Source organism: Anolis carolinensis, unplaced genomic scaffold, assembly GCF_035594765.1.
Source record: "Anolis carolinensis isolate JA03-04 unplaced genomic scaffold, rAnoCar3.1.pri scaffold_11, whole genome shotgun sequence".
NCBI lineage: Eukaryota > Metazoa > Chordata > Lepidosauria > Squamata > Dactyloidae > Anolis > Anolis carolinensis.
Window position 1 is genome coordinate 14,913,902 of NW_026943822.1, and position 15,867 is coordinate 14,929,768.

The following is a 15,867-nucleotide window of genomic DNA, read 5'->3' on the forward strand; positions in this document are numbered from 1 at the left end:
ACCCGAAGCCTGGTTACTGCCGTGCGGATGGTACGAAATCGGTCTTCTGGAAGATAAGCCCTCCCAGTAATGGAGTCCAAAGTGGCCCCAATAAATTGGATTCTCTGTGCCGGGGTAAGCTGGGACTTTTCCTCGTTCACTACTAGTCCGAGTCTCTGGAGGAGGGAGAGGGTAAACGAGATGTCAGATTCAAGGTGAGGCTTAGAGTCGCTGACTAAGAGCCAGTCATCTATATACGGAAAGACTATAACGCCATACTGCCTGAGGTATGCGGCCACCACAGCCATGCATTTTGTAAATACTCTCGGTGCCGTGGCAAGGCCGAAAGGGAGTACATTGAAGGAAAAACAAGAGTCACCAATCATAAAACTCAAAAACCTCCGGTGAGCACGCCGAATAGCCACGTGGAAATAGGCATCACATAGATCAATCGTGGCAAACCACATGTTTTTCTGGAGAAAAGGGAGAATGGAAGCTAGAGTCACCATCCTAAACTTGCGGGTCCGAATGTAGCGATTGACCGCCCTCAAATCAAGGATGGGACGCACGCCCCCACCTTTTTTGCGAACTAAGAAGTATCTCGAAAAAAAGCATCTCCTGACCCTCCTATAAGGTGTTCTGGAAATGGCCCCTTTCCTTAACAGGGTAGCTATTTCTTCCCGAAGGCAGTCAGAGGGCGCCGTAGGGCGGGGGACCCCTGTCGGGGGGTACGAGAAAAACTCAATGGCATAGCCATTCTGCACAGTGTCTAAAACCCATGCATCTGAAGTTATTTCCTTCCAAGCCCCCAGGTATGGAGCTAGCCTGTCCTTGAAGAGGAGACAACCTTCCTCTACGTTATCAGGGTGCCGAGCTAAGAACAATGAAGAACGAACACGCTCAAAGGTAACCGACCTCCGAGAAGGCCAACTGCTAACACGGGGTTCCAAACAACTGTCAACATGGGATTCCAAACTTGGAGAGGTTGAAGGGGCGGGAGCGCTAGTGCTTTCGCTAAAAACGGCGTCTTTGCTTCTCACCTGGCCTGCCTCCTCCCCGCGGCTGAGATCTATAGGGAAAAGATGATCTCCTAGGCCCCTGGGGGCGAAAGGGAGGTCTTTGCTTCCCTCTAGAGGATGGCGGGCTAGATCTCTTGGAGCGGTAGTACTGTCCCCAGCGACGTCTCTGATAGAAGTAGTACGAAGGTTGGACGCCGTACTTATTGGCAGCTTGGGTGACTTCATGAGTGTCTTTAATCTCGGCGTCCGTTTCTGGATTAAACAGCCCGGCTTCATCTAAAGGGAGATCTTCAATGACAGACTTCGCTGACTGAGATAAGTTAGCTGCCCGCAGCCAGGCATGGCGTCGTAGAGAGATAGCACCCGCCAGGAGCTTGCCGGATGCATCAGCCGTATTCTTCGCCAGCTCCTTTTGAAGGTCTGACAAAAGGGAGGCCTCTTGACGGAATGCCCTCGCTAGGGCTTGGTCCCCTTGAGGAAGCAAATCAATGTAAGGAGCAATTTTGTCCCAAAGGTAAGACTGGTACGCCCCCATGTAGGCACCGTAATGGGCGATGCGAGCAAACAGGCAGGCTGAGGTGTAGAACCTCTTCCCAAAGCTGTCTAGTTTTTTCCCTTCTTTATCGGGGGGGGTGGGTTGGGATCTTTGGACTGCCTTAGGTTGTGTCACATTCACCACTCTTGAATTAAGTTTAGGCTGTTTTGCTAGCCATGAAACTTCAGAGAGATTGATCTTATAGAGAAACTCCGCCCTCCTCGGAGTTGCAGGCAGGGAGGCTGGTGGGACCCCTTCATTCTTTACTAACTCCACCAGGTAAGGGAGATAAGGCAATGAAGTGGTAGCTGGGGCCTGTTGTTTTGAAGAAGGGAATACTGGATCCTCAACAACCTTGGAGGGCTTTGGAGTGGGAAGGTTTAAAGCTCTGGAGAGTCTTATCAACAAGGCTGTGAAACTTCTAATGTCTTCCGCTGAGGGGGGGTCGATATCCTCATGAGGGTCAACTCCGGGGATTGGGCCTTCCTGAGCCTTGCCATCATCATTTTCAAACTGGGCTACTCGGTCGGGATCCAGGGATCCGATCTGATGGGTTGGCTTTGAAGTAGAAGCTTGCTCAGGCTGGGGAGCCACCTGCATTAATGAAGTGTTCTCGGTCCCGAGAGCAGGCACCATTTCCAGCGCCGCTCCTGAAGCAGGGCGCTTTGCAGAGAGGGAGGAGTCCGGCATTTCAGGAGCCCGCCTCGAATTCAGGGCCTCGCTTTGTGGGCGTGACCCTAGTGGTGCGCCCAGTGGTGACGCTGTGTGGGCGTGGCTTCTCCCCGAACCCGGCGTTAGCTGGCGGGCATAAGGATCGAGAGGGTAAAACCCCTCGAATCCAGGAGGTGGGAGGGGGTATGGAGGGAGGCCGTGGCCATAAAACATGAATGGGAACCGAGGATCTGGTGGAAAGTAGCCCGGTCCGCATGGATATGGGGAAGCCCGCCGCCGGGGAGATCTGGAATCCCTCGAACTTGGAGAGGAGGAGGAGCGGCGGCGGCGGCGCGAGCGGGAGTCTTTGGGCCTCTTGGGAGAAGGAGAGGAATTTTGCGAGCTTGATGAGGAACTTGATCTCCTCTCTCTCCTTCTCTCTCTCCTCCCCCCCCTCAGCGCCTCCTGCTGTAAGCTCGGTACACTTGGGACCGGCTGAGCAGGGAGAAGCCCCGACGGGGAAAGCGCTTGTGATGCCATCGGCTCTACCGGAGTCAACGGGGGGGGGCCCTGCGACCCAGAGGACTCATCCGGTAAGTTCTCAGCATCCTCCGGGGGCTGCACGGTAAGCTGGGGCCGGGATTTCTGCAGAGGGGCGCTTCCCATATGCTTAGTCTTTTTAGTCTTCTTGCGCCCTTCCTTCGCCCTGGGAGCTGTTTTCTGAGATGAGGAGATTGGAGCCTCCTCCTCCGCGCCATTTTGAGGCGATTGCAGCAGCGAGGGGCCTACTGTGGACGGAGAATTTCTCCCTTCAGGAGCGCTTAGCCCGGTTTCGGCCCCCGCTGCTGGAGTTGCTGGGGCCAGGGCCTGCTCATAGAGAAGAGCTTTCAATCTGGACTCGCGATTTTTCCTTGCCTGAGGGGTAAACCCTCGGCACACTTGGCAAGCCTGGGAGTTATGACTCTCTCCCAGGCAGAGGAGGCATTTAGAATGGCCATCGGCCTCAGGAAGCTTGCCTCCACACGCCCCACATTTCTTAAAGAAAGAAGCCATCGTCACTAGCCTGCCTAGGGTCGTCCGAATGCCAAAGTAAAGTCCTTTCCGAAGTCCTAGGGTTGGAGAAAGATATGAAGTAGTGAAATAGCCGGTCCGTAGTCAATACCAAATAGTCAATTAATAAATCACACTAGAGCTAGAGGTTCCTTAGTTGCTGACTGAGCGGCGGAAAAAAGGAACTGCCTAGCCCCGCCCACAGGGCCTTATATACTCTACTGGGGAGAGTGGGCGGGGCTCGCGCCAAAAAGTTTCATTAGAGCTTCTAGAAGGTTCCGGAATGCTGCGCAGGCGCAGTAGGATAACCCATATGTGCGATTTCCACAGAAGCACCACGAAGAAGAAACAGTAATTACAACATAACATGACTGCGTGTTGAACTACTTTTTCTGTCAAATTTGTTGTCTAACATGATGTTTTGGTGCTTAATTTGTAAAATCATAACCTAATTTGAAGTTTAATAGGCTTTTCCTTAATCCCTCCTTATTATCCAAGATATTCGCTTATCCAAGCTTCTGCCGGCCCGTTTAGCTTGGATAAGTGAGACTCTACTGTATATGCAAACACATTGAGAAAGGCAAATATAAAGCAGTCCTTGAGTTAAAAACATCTGACTTACACCTGCAAGTTAGGAACAGAGGTGAGACAACAGGAAGAGAAAGGAAGGAAAGGAAGGCAAGTTCACTCCTGGTAGAGTTATCATGGGGAAAAGGAGTCTCCACTGAAGCTTTATCCAATCCTTGTTTCAATGACACTAACATTTTCAAAATCCAATTGCGGCAGGGAGAGAAAGTGAGAGGCAATCTTCTGAACAGGAACACAGGCAGCAAAATAAACATTTCATGGTTGCTATCCCTTCCCTATGCTACTCAAAACTAAAAAATATACCTGTCCCCACTTACATATGATGCATAACAAGATTAGTACAAGGCAAACAAGATGACTACGCTGGCTTTTGTATTGGATCACATGTCCAACACTTCCCACGTGTCTAGAATTATGTGATGTATCAGCGAATAATGTGTGCAGATCCAAGTAGGGTGGCCTTTTGCAGCTGACAGATCGTAATTTATCAGTGCTGATTGTTTTCAAGTCCAGGCCAAGGTCTTTAGGCACTGCACCAGTGGGACCACCTTTACTGGCTTGTATCAAAGTCTTTGCAGTTCAATCTTTAAATCCTTGTATTGTTATTAACCATGCATGCATACAAATACGCCGATTTATGTAATAGCTACCCCACACACATATTTTACATGGACACCTTATACTTGCACACATACATAGGAAGACGTACAGGCAGGCCTGTAGCGAGGGGGTGGTTTTAGGGGTTCAACACCCCCCCCCCCGAAATTTTTCAGGTTATAAAAAAACCCTGGTTTACTCATGAATTTTAACTGGTTAACCAAATCCCCATGCTAAGTCTATGAGACGCAAAACATTAAAGAGTCCCTCCAGGCAGTATCTCAAGCAGATATTGACAGGTTTGTAGCGGGGAGAGGTGTGTACTAGGGGTTCAACCCCCCCCCCCCCCGAAATTTTCAAAACCCCTCCCGAAATTTTTTTCTGGCTACGGCCCTGCGTACAGGTGTACCACTGCTGTCTCCATATACAGTAGTTTCACTTATCCAACATTCTGAATTATCCAACGCATTTTTGTAGTCAATGTTTTCAATTTATAGTGATATTTTGGTGCTAAATTCGTAAATACAGTAATTACTACATAGCATTACTGCGTATTGAACTACTTTTTCTATCAAATTTGTTGTGTAACATGATGTTTTGGTGCTTAATTTGTAAAATCATAACCTAATTTGATGTTTAATAGGCTTTTCCTTAATCTCTCCTTAGTATCCAACATATTCGCTTATCCAACATTCTGCCGGCCCATTTATGTTGGATAAGTGAGACTCTACTGTACAATTAAAACTCTGCAAGAAGAAATAATCACCTCGGTTACCTTGGATTTTTGCAGTAATTAAAATAAGCCTTCAATTCTAGCTGCCCAGGAAGAATTTATTTAGCTCGAAGTGTACCACATGCTACGAAAGCTTACTGACAACGTGTTCTCAATCAGCACCCGTTTGTTTTTTATTCCAATGAGGAAAGAAGTGGTATGGACGCCAGCGTCTAAATTGCCAAGTGTGGCCCAAAACGCAGCTGTCCTTCTGCAATGATGGACCAAAGGCTGAGTCAGTGAATATTTCCAAGTGTCAATGGGTCTTAAGTCATGGTTTCCTAGCCATTTTGGTTTTTGACCGGCACAGAGAAAGTTTGGCTGCTGTAAAACAGGAGATAAGCTGCAGATGTATGTACGTCACACTCTGAAATCTCGCTGATCTGAGAGTCATCGAAGCTGTACCAACTTTGGGTCAGCGTGTGCTTACAGAACGCAGTGTAATGACCGCCATCCAGGTCTCCGAAGTGATTCTGCAACGACAGCGATACAGTGCTTTATTGACGCCACGCTCTAATTTTTTTATCTTGATCACTTTAGGCCCGAGTTAATCACTGCATAATGAAATAATCTAATTTGTTTTTCGCCCAGCTCTGTGATCTAATGCAGGCATGGCAAACTTGGGCCCTCCGGGTGTTTTGGACTTCAACTCCCACCATTCCTAACAGCCTCAGGCCCCTTCCTTTTGCCCCTCAGCCGCTTAAGCGGCTGAGGGGCAAAAGGAAGGGGCCTGAGGCTGTTAGGAATGGTGGGAGTTGAAGTCCAAAACACCCGGAGGGCCCAAGTTTGCCCAAGCCTGTTCTAAGGTATCCTTGGAGGCATTCGTTCTCCTAGTTTGATGCCATCTGCAGATCTGACAAGATACCACCACCTTCGGCATAACTCTCATGAAAACAACTTTTTGTATCACTTACCACCACAGCGAACAAGCTGTACTTTGGGTTTTTCCGGAAGAGTGGATATATATAAGAAGACAAATCTAAGTTATTCAGCGGGTAGTAGATGTCTGTTTTCAGTTTCTTTTTGTAAAGTCCTTGGCAGTCAAACCTGAAAGAAAATCAAGGACTTTATAAGCGATTCCATACAAATACAGTAGAGTCTCACTTATCCTGCGTTCTGGATTATCCAACGCATTTTTGAAGTCAATGTTTTCAATACATTGTGATATTTTAATAATAATAATAATAAAACTTTATTTATACCCCGCCATCATCTCCCCATGGGGACTCGGGGCGGCTCACAACGTTACAAAAGTAACAGCGCAAATACATTAAACAATATACACAGTTTAAAACACAAGAAGATGATAAAACAGAAGTTAAAACAAAGGTTTATACAACAGTAATAATATCAAACAACCACCAATGCAAATCCGTCAACTTCAAAGGTGGGGGGAGGGACTATATCAGCAATATAAGATAAAATCATTAGATTAAAATACCCCGATGAAAGGAACCTAATAATTTTGGTGCTAAATTCGTAAAAACTGTAATTACTATATAGCATTACTGTCTATTGAACTACTTTTTCTCTCAAATTTGTTGTATAACATGATGTTTTGGTGCTTAATTTGTAAAATTGTAACCTAATTTGATGTTTAATAGGCTTTTCCTTAATCTCTCCTTATTTATCCAACATATTCGCTTATCCAACATTCTGCCGGCCTGTTTATGTTGGATAAGCGAGACTCTACTGTACTTATTTGCAGGCAGTCTTACGTTGTGAATATATGGGTTTGTAAGGCAAGAAGGAAAACACCGGACTTTGACATGCAAACAACTTATTGATGAGCAGTTTGGATGATACTAACCCTAACCCAAGAGACCCCAGGGGCCATCCAGTCCAGCCCCCTTCCATGCAGGAAAAGCACCATCAAAGCCCCCCTAACAGATGGCCATCCAGCCTCTAACTCTTGTTAGAAATACCTTTTAAAAATAATTTTCTTAAATTAACGGTGTACCTCTTCAGGTGGAAAACAACCACCTTGGGTGCCTTAGCGATGCTGGCTTTGACCGCGGCGTCTGTCTTTGTCCCACAGCAGGAACAGTTAATCTGGTTGTTCCATGTCAGCATGTCTTGTTGAAAGAAGCATTCAAGACATTCCTGGGCAGAGGTTTTTGAAAAAAGAGTTGGCAATTAGCGTAATTTGTGACCTGCTAAACTAATTTCCTGCAGTTCACCAGAGTTGTTATAAAGCAGGGAAGGCATCAAAAGGATCATTTTTATTATACAGTCTTAGGACTCATTAGATAATCTAATTTTTATATTTTTTTCTGTGGAAGGAGGAACCCTTCCGCACTACATCATTATGGCACTATGATTCCACTTCAACTGCCATGGCAACATCCTACGGAATGAAGCACTAAAGCCCAATTGGCTGTGAATTCCCCATAACTAGGATGCAAATCACAAAATTCTATAGGATATTCCCATGGAGATTAAAATGGAATCATACTATTTTAGCTGTCTAGTGTAAAAGGATGCCAAGTCATGTACACGTCATCAAGATTATCAGACATTTGCAAGGTTATTGTGACTCTAAAAGTAAGAATTTACAGTATAGCACATGAAAAGCTGTTCCTGATCCTTTCATATAACTATTGGATAAACATAGATGTCTATTCTAAACAATGTAATGAGCTATACAAAACACAATAATGGTTCAAAACGTAAGTAGTACACAATATGTATATTGGAGCATCATATACATATTACATTCACAGAATCAATGCTCAGTCCTTTGGTATATAACCCAAAAGTATCTAACTCAGTATTATAAATCAAACAAACAGAGTAAAGCTTTACTATTGTTTCAAAACCTGTGGAGTCCTGAGGAATCCTTCCAGAACTGCAGAGACTCTGAATCGGTTTGCCTTTAAGCCAATCTAATCCTTTTAGGACTGCAGAGACTTTTATCATTTTGTTTGATTTATAATACTTTTGGGTTATATACCAAAGGACTGAGCATTGATTCTGTGAATGTAATATGTATATGATGCTCCAATATACATATTGTGTACTACTTATGTTTCGAACCATTATTGTGTTTTGTATAGCTCATTACATCTTTTCATATAACTGCCTGAACAACAGGGTTAATTGCAAGCAATGGAAATAGCAAGTTTGGCTGAAGTTAGCCCTGCATCATGACAAAAACTACCCATTTTAAGAATTACAAGGCAAAAAAGAGGTGAAATTTGTTCTTAAATCCTAATTACAGAATATCATTTTTATATCAATCTTAGATGAAGAAATTTCAGAGCTGTACTACTACATTTTTAAGACTACTGTATTTATTCATGTATAAGCTGGCCCCAAGTATGATGAGGACAAATTTGTAGGCCATCATTATGGATTTTGATGTGACCCCTACCTCTAGCGAGCATTCGGTTTCATACGGGATGGGAAGCGATAACACGGTGAAAATCTCATTTTTATAAGTGGTGTTTTGACACTCCAAACACATGATGTCATAGCTGAGGTGACCTTCAAAAAGCCGGGTGATGATGGAGGACTCACTGACATAACTCGCCCTGGAGTCCCAGGTGGAAGATGAGGTCCCTTGGTTCCTTTTCTTACTTGTCTACAAAGAGAGAGAGGTATGGCATCACTAATAATATCAACAGACCTTTATTTACTGTTTCAAGAAGCTGGGGCTAAATTATTTTCCAAAGTTTTGAATTAGTTGAGTATAAAAGTTGGAGCTTCCAGTTTGGCTGAATAACAATTCAGGATCGTTTTTGTTCTCCTCTTGGGCATCTTGGGCATGAACCTCACCTTCTTCAGTGCTTCATGCAGCTCATTCAACACATGAATCAGGAACTCTTGCGCATCCTGTTGGGTTTTCTTGATGAAAGCCGGGTACCGCTCGCCAATTACCAGTCTGAACACTTCTGGGGACACACAGTCAAAGTCCCCGAGCCACATGTCATTCATCAAGTAAGCAAAAGCCGTTGCAATCTCTCCATTGTCCCTGAGTCAAGGAGAAAAAAATGGTCCAAGGCATTGAGTACATTGGAACAATGCAAGATTCTTTGGTCTAGACCAGTGATGGCCAACCTATGACACGCGTGTCAGCACTGACACGCCTAGCCATTTTTGCTGACACGCTGCCACATGCAGATTGATTGGATGACTATGTCTTTTGTGGCCAAATTTGGTGTGATTTGGTCCAGTGGTTTTGTTGTTTACTCCATGGGAATTATGCACATTACATTTATATATATATTATATCATTCTATTATTATTGTAGTATATTATCATATTATTACCATTATATTATTATTAAATTATTCTTTATTCATGACTACATTGAAACTAGAATAGAGAGACATCACCGTGGAAACTGCAAGAGGTACCATAGATTGTTGTACATGGAAATAATGGTAGTAAATAGTTTTTGATTTATTAAATACAGTTATATATTACAATTATACATTTTTGTTATTTAAACTATACATATTGTGAAATTATGGGGGTTTTTTCTCAAAGTGACACACTACCCAAGTCATGCTAGGTTTTTTGGTGAATTTTGACACACCAAGTGCAAAAGGTTGCCCATCATTGGTCTAGAACAGGGGTCCCCAAACTAAGGCCCGGGGGCCGGATGCGGCCCTCCGAGGTCATTTACCTGGCCCCCGCCCTCAGTTTTATAATATAATATATTGTATATACATATAATATTGATAATAATATTATAATGTAATACAATATAACACTAATAATAATACCATATCATAATAATATTAATTATATATTCTATATTACATATAATATTACTAATAATATTACAGTATAGTGGTATAGTTCAATATAGTAATATATAATGGTAATATTGTGCTATGCTAATAATATAATATATTGTATGTACATATAATTTGTAAGCCACTGAGTCCCCTTTGGGGTGAGAAGGGTGTGATACAAATGTAGTAAATAAATGCAGTAAATAATAAATAAATAAATACATTTTAGACTTGGGCTCACCCAAAGTCTGAAATGACTTGAAGGCACACAACAACAACAACAACAACAACAACAACAACAACCCTAATTAATTTGACTAGAAGCAGGACCACACTTCCCATTGAAATTCTGATAAATTTATGTTGGTTAAAATTGTTTTTATTTTTAAATATTGTATTGTTCTTTCATTGTTGTTTTTGCACTACAAATAAGACAAATGCAGTGTGCATCAGAATTTGTTTGCATTTTTTTCAAATGATAATCCAGCCCCTCAACAGTCTGAAGGATTGTGGACCGGCCCTCGGCTTAAAAAGTTTGGGGACCCCTGGTCTAGAACAAGAGTTGCCACGAAATGGCTTATGGGTCCTTGGACTCAATTTTTGGGAACCATGAAGCCACCTATTACAGTATAGTCTCACTTATCCAACACTTGCTTATCCAACGCATTTTTGTAGTCAATGTTTTCAATACATCATGATACTTTGGTGCTAAATTCATAAATACAGTAATTACTACGTAGCATTACTGCGTATTGAACTACGTTTTCTGTCAAATTTGTTGTTAAACATGATGTTTTGGTGCTTAATTTGTAAAATCATAACCTAATTTGATGTGTAATAGGCTTTTCCTTAATCCCTCCTTATTATCCAACATATTTGCTTATCCAACGTTCTGCCGGCCTGTTTATGTTGGATAAGTGAGACTCTACTGTATTTGACCAAAAGCCCCCAACCACCAAATTTTGGGCAGTTTTACTCCAACCACATAGAAGGCCCTTCAAATGTGTGACAAAGCAAGAATATCTTCCCGCCAGCAACCCAGAACTACATTATATCCCCAAATTACTCTCTTCTACAGATCCTCTTATCAACACTTCGTGACACCATTTTGAGAGACTGCACAGGAACATGGAGTAGCACCATTAGTAGCACTTGTTCTACAACCCATGATCCCAATGCATTTGCTCCGCTTCTCAGGGCTCCTGAACTGAACCTGGACTGCACAAAGTCCAAAGCCATTCTGGTGGAAAAGTCTCTTATCTTTATATTATTATTATTGACTTTTTCGAAGCTGTGTTTCTTTTTTCTTCTCCTATACATTGTACGTTTAAAGCGTATGATTAAAATATCTTAGCTGTAAAAGAAAACTAGGAAACATGTTTTTGGACTGCAACTCCCGACAGCTCTAGCTAGTACAGCCAATGGTGAGAAGTGATGGGAATTGCTAGACTACCCCATTTGCCTACCTATATAGCCCTAAGTCCTTCAAAACATACAAACGTCTACTTACTTGTCCAGTGCTGCTGTGTATTTCCCAGAGAGGAAATATTCAACCAGTGGGGATACGCTGGAGAGGCACTGTATCACCGCATTCATGTAACAGGTATTCCCCAGGTTTCGGAGGCCAGTGAGTCCTTGGTACTGCGGGTTTGTCTCGTCTCTGGATTCATCCATAGGCTCCTCTGATGTCTCCAAGGGCAGGACACCCTTGCTGCATTACCAAAGGCCAAATGACGTCAAACATGTAAGGATCCCCCTCCTCCCACTATGAACAAAACCTTTATGTGACAAAATGCTGTTTTATATACCCACTAGGAGATGAAGTGGGCGGAGCTTAGCCGTCTAACTGGCAGCAAATGGATAAAAACAATTATTCCTCTCTAATTAGGACTTTTTCTTTTTTTGTTGTTGTATGAACCTAGAGGCATGGATGAGGGGTTGTGCTGCCAATTTTAGTGTTTCTGGGATGTGTAGTTTTGTTGTTTAGTCCTAGGCCGAAATTTTTGTATCCTTTTATATATATAGATTCTGCACTCCTCTGAAAGAACCCCAGCACTTTGCTTGGTATTTGAACACAACTTAAGGGAATCTACAAGAGAGAGCAAATACAATTCCTTATGTCATTCTTATGTCTGAGAGAACAGTGTCAGTATGCTTCTTGTACCAATATTGAATCACAGCATTGTGGTTTAATTATAACGTAATTGCTCCAATTTTTATACACTGTCTTCCTAAAGTCAGTTACCAATGTTGCTTTTTAAAAACAGTATTTTAGCTATACAAGAACAATATTTTTGAGTGTCAGAAGAGTGGGGCACATGCTAAGCCATACCTCAGGGGTTCTCCCTGCGGCCTGTCCAGCTCCATCAAGTGGAAATTTACAAAAAAAATGCAAGGAATGCCCCCCATCACTACCCTTTACCTCCTTTCAGCCTACAGATACGAAATTAAAACAAAAACTCACAGAAGATAATATATGTTGAAGTCATCTGGCATCTTTGTTGACTTGGAAGCCATTAGCCGGTGTGCAAGGAATCAAAATGGTTCTCTTGCTGGAGTTTGAAAGGGAGCCGATTTACCACCTCTTCTTCATTTTGAGGCTGGATGTCCCTGCTTTTTCGTGAAATTGCATTGTGTCATCTTACACACAGAAGGCCCCGAATGTACGGGCTTGTCTCTTATGACTCACCATGGGGCTCCGCCATGGATTCATCCGGCATCATAAATGCACTCTACCTTGTTGCTAGGCAATTTCTCTGAACAAGATGGAAGGCCGAGCCATTCCAGAACCCAAACCCCTTTGGAGGAAGTTCCACTTAGTCACACTTCAGGGATGTCTCATGCTTCAACGGCACCAAGTCTACCGACTCCCAAGCTTCAAGAAGACCTACTACAGACAAATGAGGGTGTCCAGATGAAGAGGTTAAGCTCGAAATCGGGACAAGGGAGGAAGAAGAAACAGTGAAACTATAGGTGGATATTTTCAGCTATAAATCCGTCTGATCTTGGAAGTTCAATAGAGTCATCACTGACTAGTTAATGCGTGAATGGGAGACTGGCAATGAATACCAGGCACTGTAGGATATATGAGAGAGGAAGGATCTGACGAAAACAATTTTGGAGGATTTCTTGCCTGTGAAATTCATGGGTTCGCTATAAATCGACAGGTGACATAACACACACAAATTCCGGTTAACTATTTACTGCAGTAATGTAATATAAATTTATGTAGCAAGTTAATGTAAGTCTTGTGAATGTCTCCTTTGTCACGTTTGCTGGAATTTTGTAAACAAGAGCCCTGGCCATCAGGAGTTCTACTCAAGTCCTGCCAACTCATGTCTTGTTATAGACTCTGTAATGGAGTCTCTCTCTAGCACTGTCCACTTTACCAAATATTATCTTCTTTTCCAACAATCACATCCTCTTATAAAATGTGCACAGTATGATAACCTCACATTAGTCGTCTCGTTTCAGCCCTCGGTGGCGGAGTGAGTTAAAGCCTTGCGACTTGAAGGTTGGATTGCTGACCTGAAGGCTGCCAAGATGAGTGGTTGTAGTAGTGGACTATTTTTGAGTATGCCTAGTTCGCAACGATTGGATATGACCAAATAATGTTGTACATTGAGAATCGTCCCACAATTTCCATCAATTCAGTAAGCATGTACTTGCATGGATGCCCTTCTTGCAGAGCCATAGTTAAGAGCAGATATTGTGATCTTTAGCTGTCCTCTTCATCTCTTTTTGTTGTTGGGTGCCTTCTAGTTATTTCTGATTCCAGGGCAAACCTATCACTGTCCTTCAGAGTTGCAGTCCAATGCTCAAACCACTAGACCACACTGCCTTTCTTTGTTTCATCTTAGACCAAATCAAATCAAGTCAGGAAGGGGCTCAGCAGTCTAAACAAGAATAAATTTATTTGGGATTGTTTAAAGACTTGATATACAAAATGTATACACTTTAATATCTTAAATACACTATACTTTTCATTCCCCCCCAGCGACAATAAACCACCATTTAAACAGCTACTGTGTTCGTGCCTTAATGTCTGTATCTATAAGATACACTACGGATTTTTTAAAAAAAGAATTACCGGGCATTTACGGTGCCTTTCCATTTTAAAATGACAATTCGTACCTATGTAACAAAAAAAAGTTGCAGCATGAATCTTCGGTTGGATGACAGGTTCATCTCGTTGAATATTCCAACATATTTGGGACAGGTAACTTACATGTTATTGGCATAAAGTTGCATTGCAATCTCCCGTACGTTACATAATGTAAATCCAACTCTTATTTTATATTCTTTTAAATAAGTTCCACATATAACATTAAAGGTGTTTTCGCACAATAGTAAATACAACTAAGGGTCCCCTTCTGATGTTACAGTCCCTAACAGTAGTGAAAAGGGTGTTAGAAGGCACTGGTCACGAGGGAGCAGTCCGCACTTCAGCTCCCAATTAAGCCATCATTGGTCCCAATGGAAACTGAGGCAATGCTGGCCTAGCAAGGAACCTGTGCAAAGGCTCATCCCATGTAACCTGGTGCTTCTTACCTGACCATACATAATGGCCTCCATACTGCTGGGGTAATAACACCTAAAAGGGCCCTAAAATGTTCACACGTACATTCGGCATTCATATACTGGTTTTTAGGAGATCTTTGGAAGGCAACACTTCCGAAGCAGCCACTGCGCAAAAAGAGAAATAGCACTTTCCAAACCCCTGTATTGTTTTTGCAAGGCAACTTCTTCTGAAACCAGCTTCTGTGCTATTTTGCTCTGAAGAGACCGGCCCTCTGTCTCCCAACCTGTGTGGTTTTATTACTCTGGTTGACATGACTTAATAAAGTTGAAATGTATGGTGTTTTCTTTTTAAAGGGAGGGGGTTTGTGATGCACAATCCATCCCACGGTAACGGGTTCCACGTGTCGGAGGGTGAATCCTGATGCAGGAGACAAGCCGTCACTCCTTCTTGATCGGGACCAAATAGTTTCCTGCTCCCTACTGGCACGAAAGATCTTATGGAGCAAGAGAGTTCCACGGAGCCACATAAAAAACAAACACGGCGCTAAGCCGAAAGCACATTATCTGCAACACCCTGAGGAGAGAATCCTTCGGTATCTCTGGGACTGAGAGGGGGCCTCGTTCCCATTTCTCTAGCCAGATGACAGAAACCAGCTGCCAAAAAGCCCAACATAATCTGCCTTAAAAACCATCAAGACCAAAAACACATCATTCAGTTAGGGCATATTGCACTACAGGAGAAGGAAGGGGGAGAAACCCCCTCCATGGACCAAGATAAAAGGTAAAAGGTATTCCTTCTGCTAAAATGCTTCTTTTAAAAAAAGCCATTTCATAAATACTTAATTCCATTCAATCCTTAAAAGGGGAGGAATCACTCACTGTCAGCTACTCCTCCCCAAGCGATTTCCACATTCCGCTATGGGTCACTTGACGGCACCGGAGGCATCTAAACCCTGCGGTCCTTATTCCTGTCTCCATTTTGTTTTGTTTTGATGAAACATTTTGCCAGTTTGCACGACAGAGAAAATGGAGAGAACCCTGTGGCTTCGGCAAACATTGAGTTAAAGCCCGAGAGCGGTGTGTATCATCACAGCATCAAATGGCTGGAACTGTCCAATTCTTTGGTGCAGCTCCCAGGCTGAATGGTCAGTTCTGGAGAGTCGTCTTGAGGCAGCAAGATTTTATCAGGGGTGTAGTCATTCCTCTTCAAATCTACAAACAAACAAACAAACAAAACAAACACCCATGACACCCAGAAAGGGATGCGGGTAGACAAGAAATATACATGAATACACTAGCAGTGAATGTGCGCAGGACTCCTTCCAGCACAGCAACTCTAAGCAATTCTCAGTCCATAAAGTCTCCATTGCAAATTATATTGTCAGAATGGGAATCTGCTTTTGGTTTTGACAA

At 43.1% G+C, this 15,867-nt stretch overlaps 2 protein-coding genes across 2 annotated transcripts in view; both read right to left on the minus strand.

Annotated features, from left to right (window-relative positions):
- Positions 1 to 5,229: 5,229 nt before the first annotated feature.
- usp50 (ubiquitin specific peptidase 50) lies at positions 5,230 to 13,135 on the minus strand. The gene is made up of 7 exons (XM_062963585.1): positions 12,398 to 13,135; positions 11,444 to 11,644; positions 8,969 to 9,164; positions 8,565 to 8,774; positions 7,152 to 7,294; positions 6,106 to 6,238; positions 5,230 to 5,664 (listed from the first exon to the last, which is right to left on the minus strand). The coding sequence occupies exons 1-7, from the start codon at positions 12,448 to 12,450 to the stop codon at positions 5,473 to 5,475; spliced, it is 1,128 nt and encodes a 375-aa protein (XP_062819655.1). The 5' UTR covers positions 12,451 to 13,135; the 3' UTR covers positions 5,230 to 5,472.
- A 693-nt stretch (positions 13,136 to 13,828) lies between these two features.
- The window catches only part of trpm7 (transient receptor potential cation channel subfamily M member 7), a 53,561-nt gene continuing 51,522 nt past the window's right edge, over positions 13,829 to 15,867 (minus strand). The window contains exon 40 of the mRNA XM_008122754.2: positions 13,829 to 15,666. Coding sequence (XP_008120961.1) covers positions 15,542 to 15,666 — 125 coding nt within the window. The 3' untranslated portion in view covers positions 13,829 to 15,541. The remainder of the gene's footprint in view (positions 15,667 to 15,867) is intronic.

Bases quoted from the DNA above. Each gene is read 5' to 3' on its own strand.
- usp50 (XM_062963585.1), bottom strand. From the start codon at position 12,450: ATGGCTTCCAAGTCAACAAAGATGCCAGATGACTTCAACATATATTAT. The intron at 9,165-11,443 runs GTAAGTAGACGT...TCCTTGACTCAG, and splicing joins TACACAGCAGCACTGGACAA to GGACAATGGAGAGATTGCAA. The intron at 5,665-6,105 runs GTAAGTGATACA...CTGTCGTTGCAG, and splicing joins ACAGCTTGTTCGCTGTGGTG to AATCACTTCGGAGACCTGGA.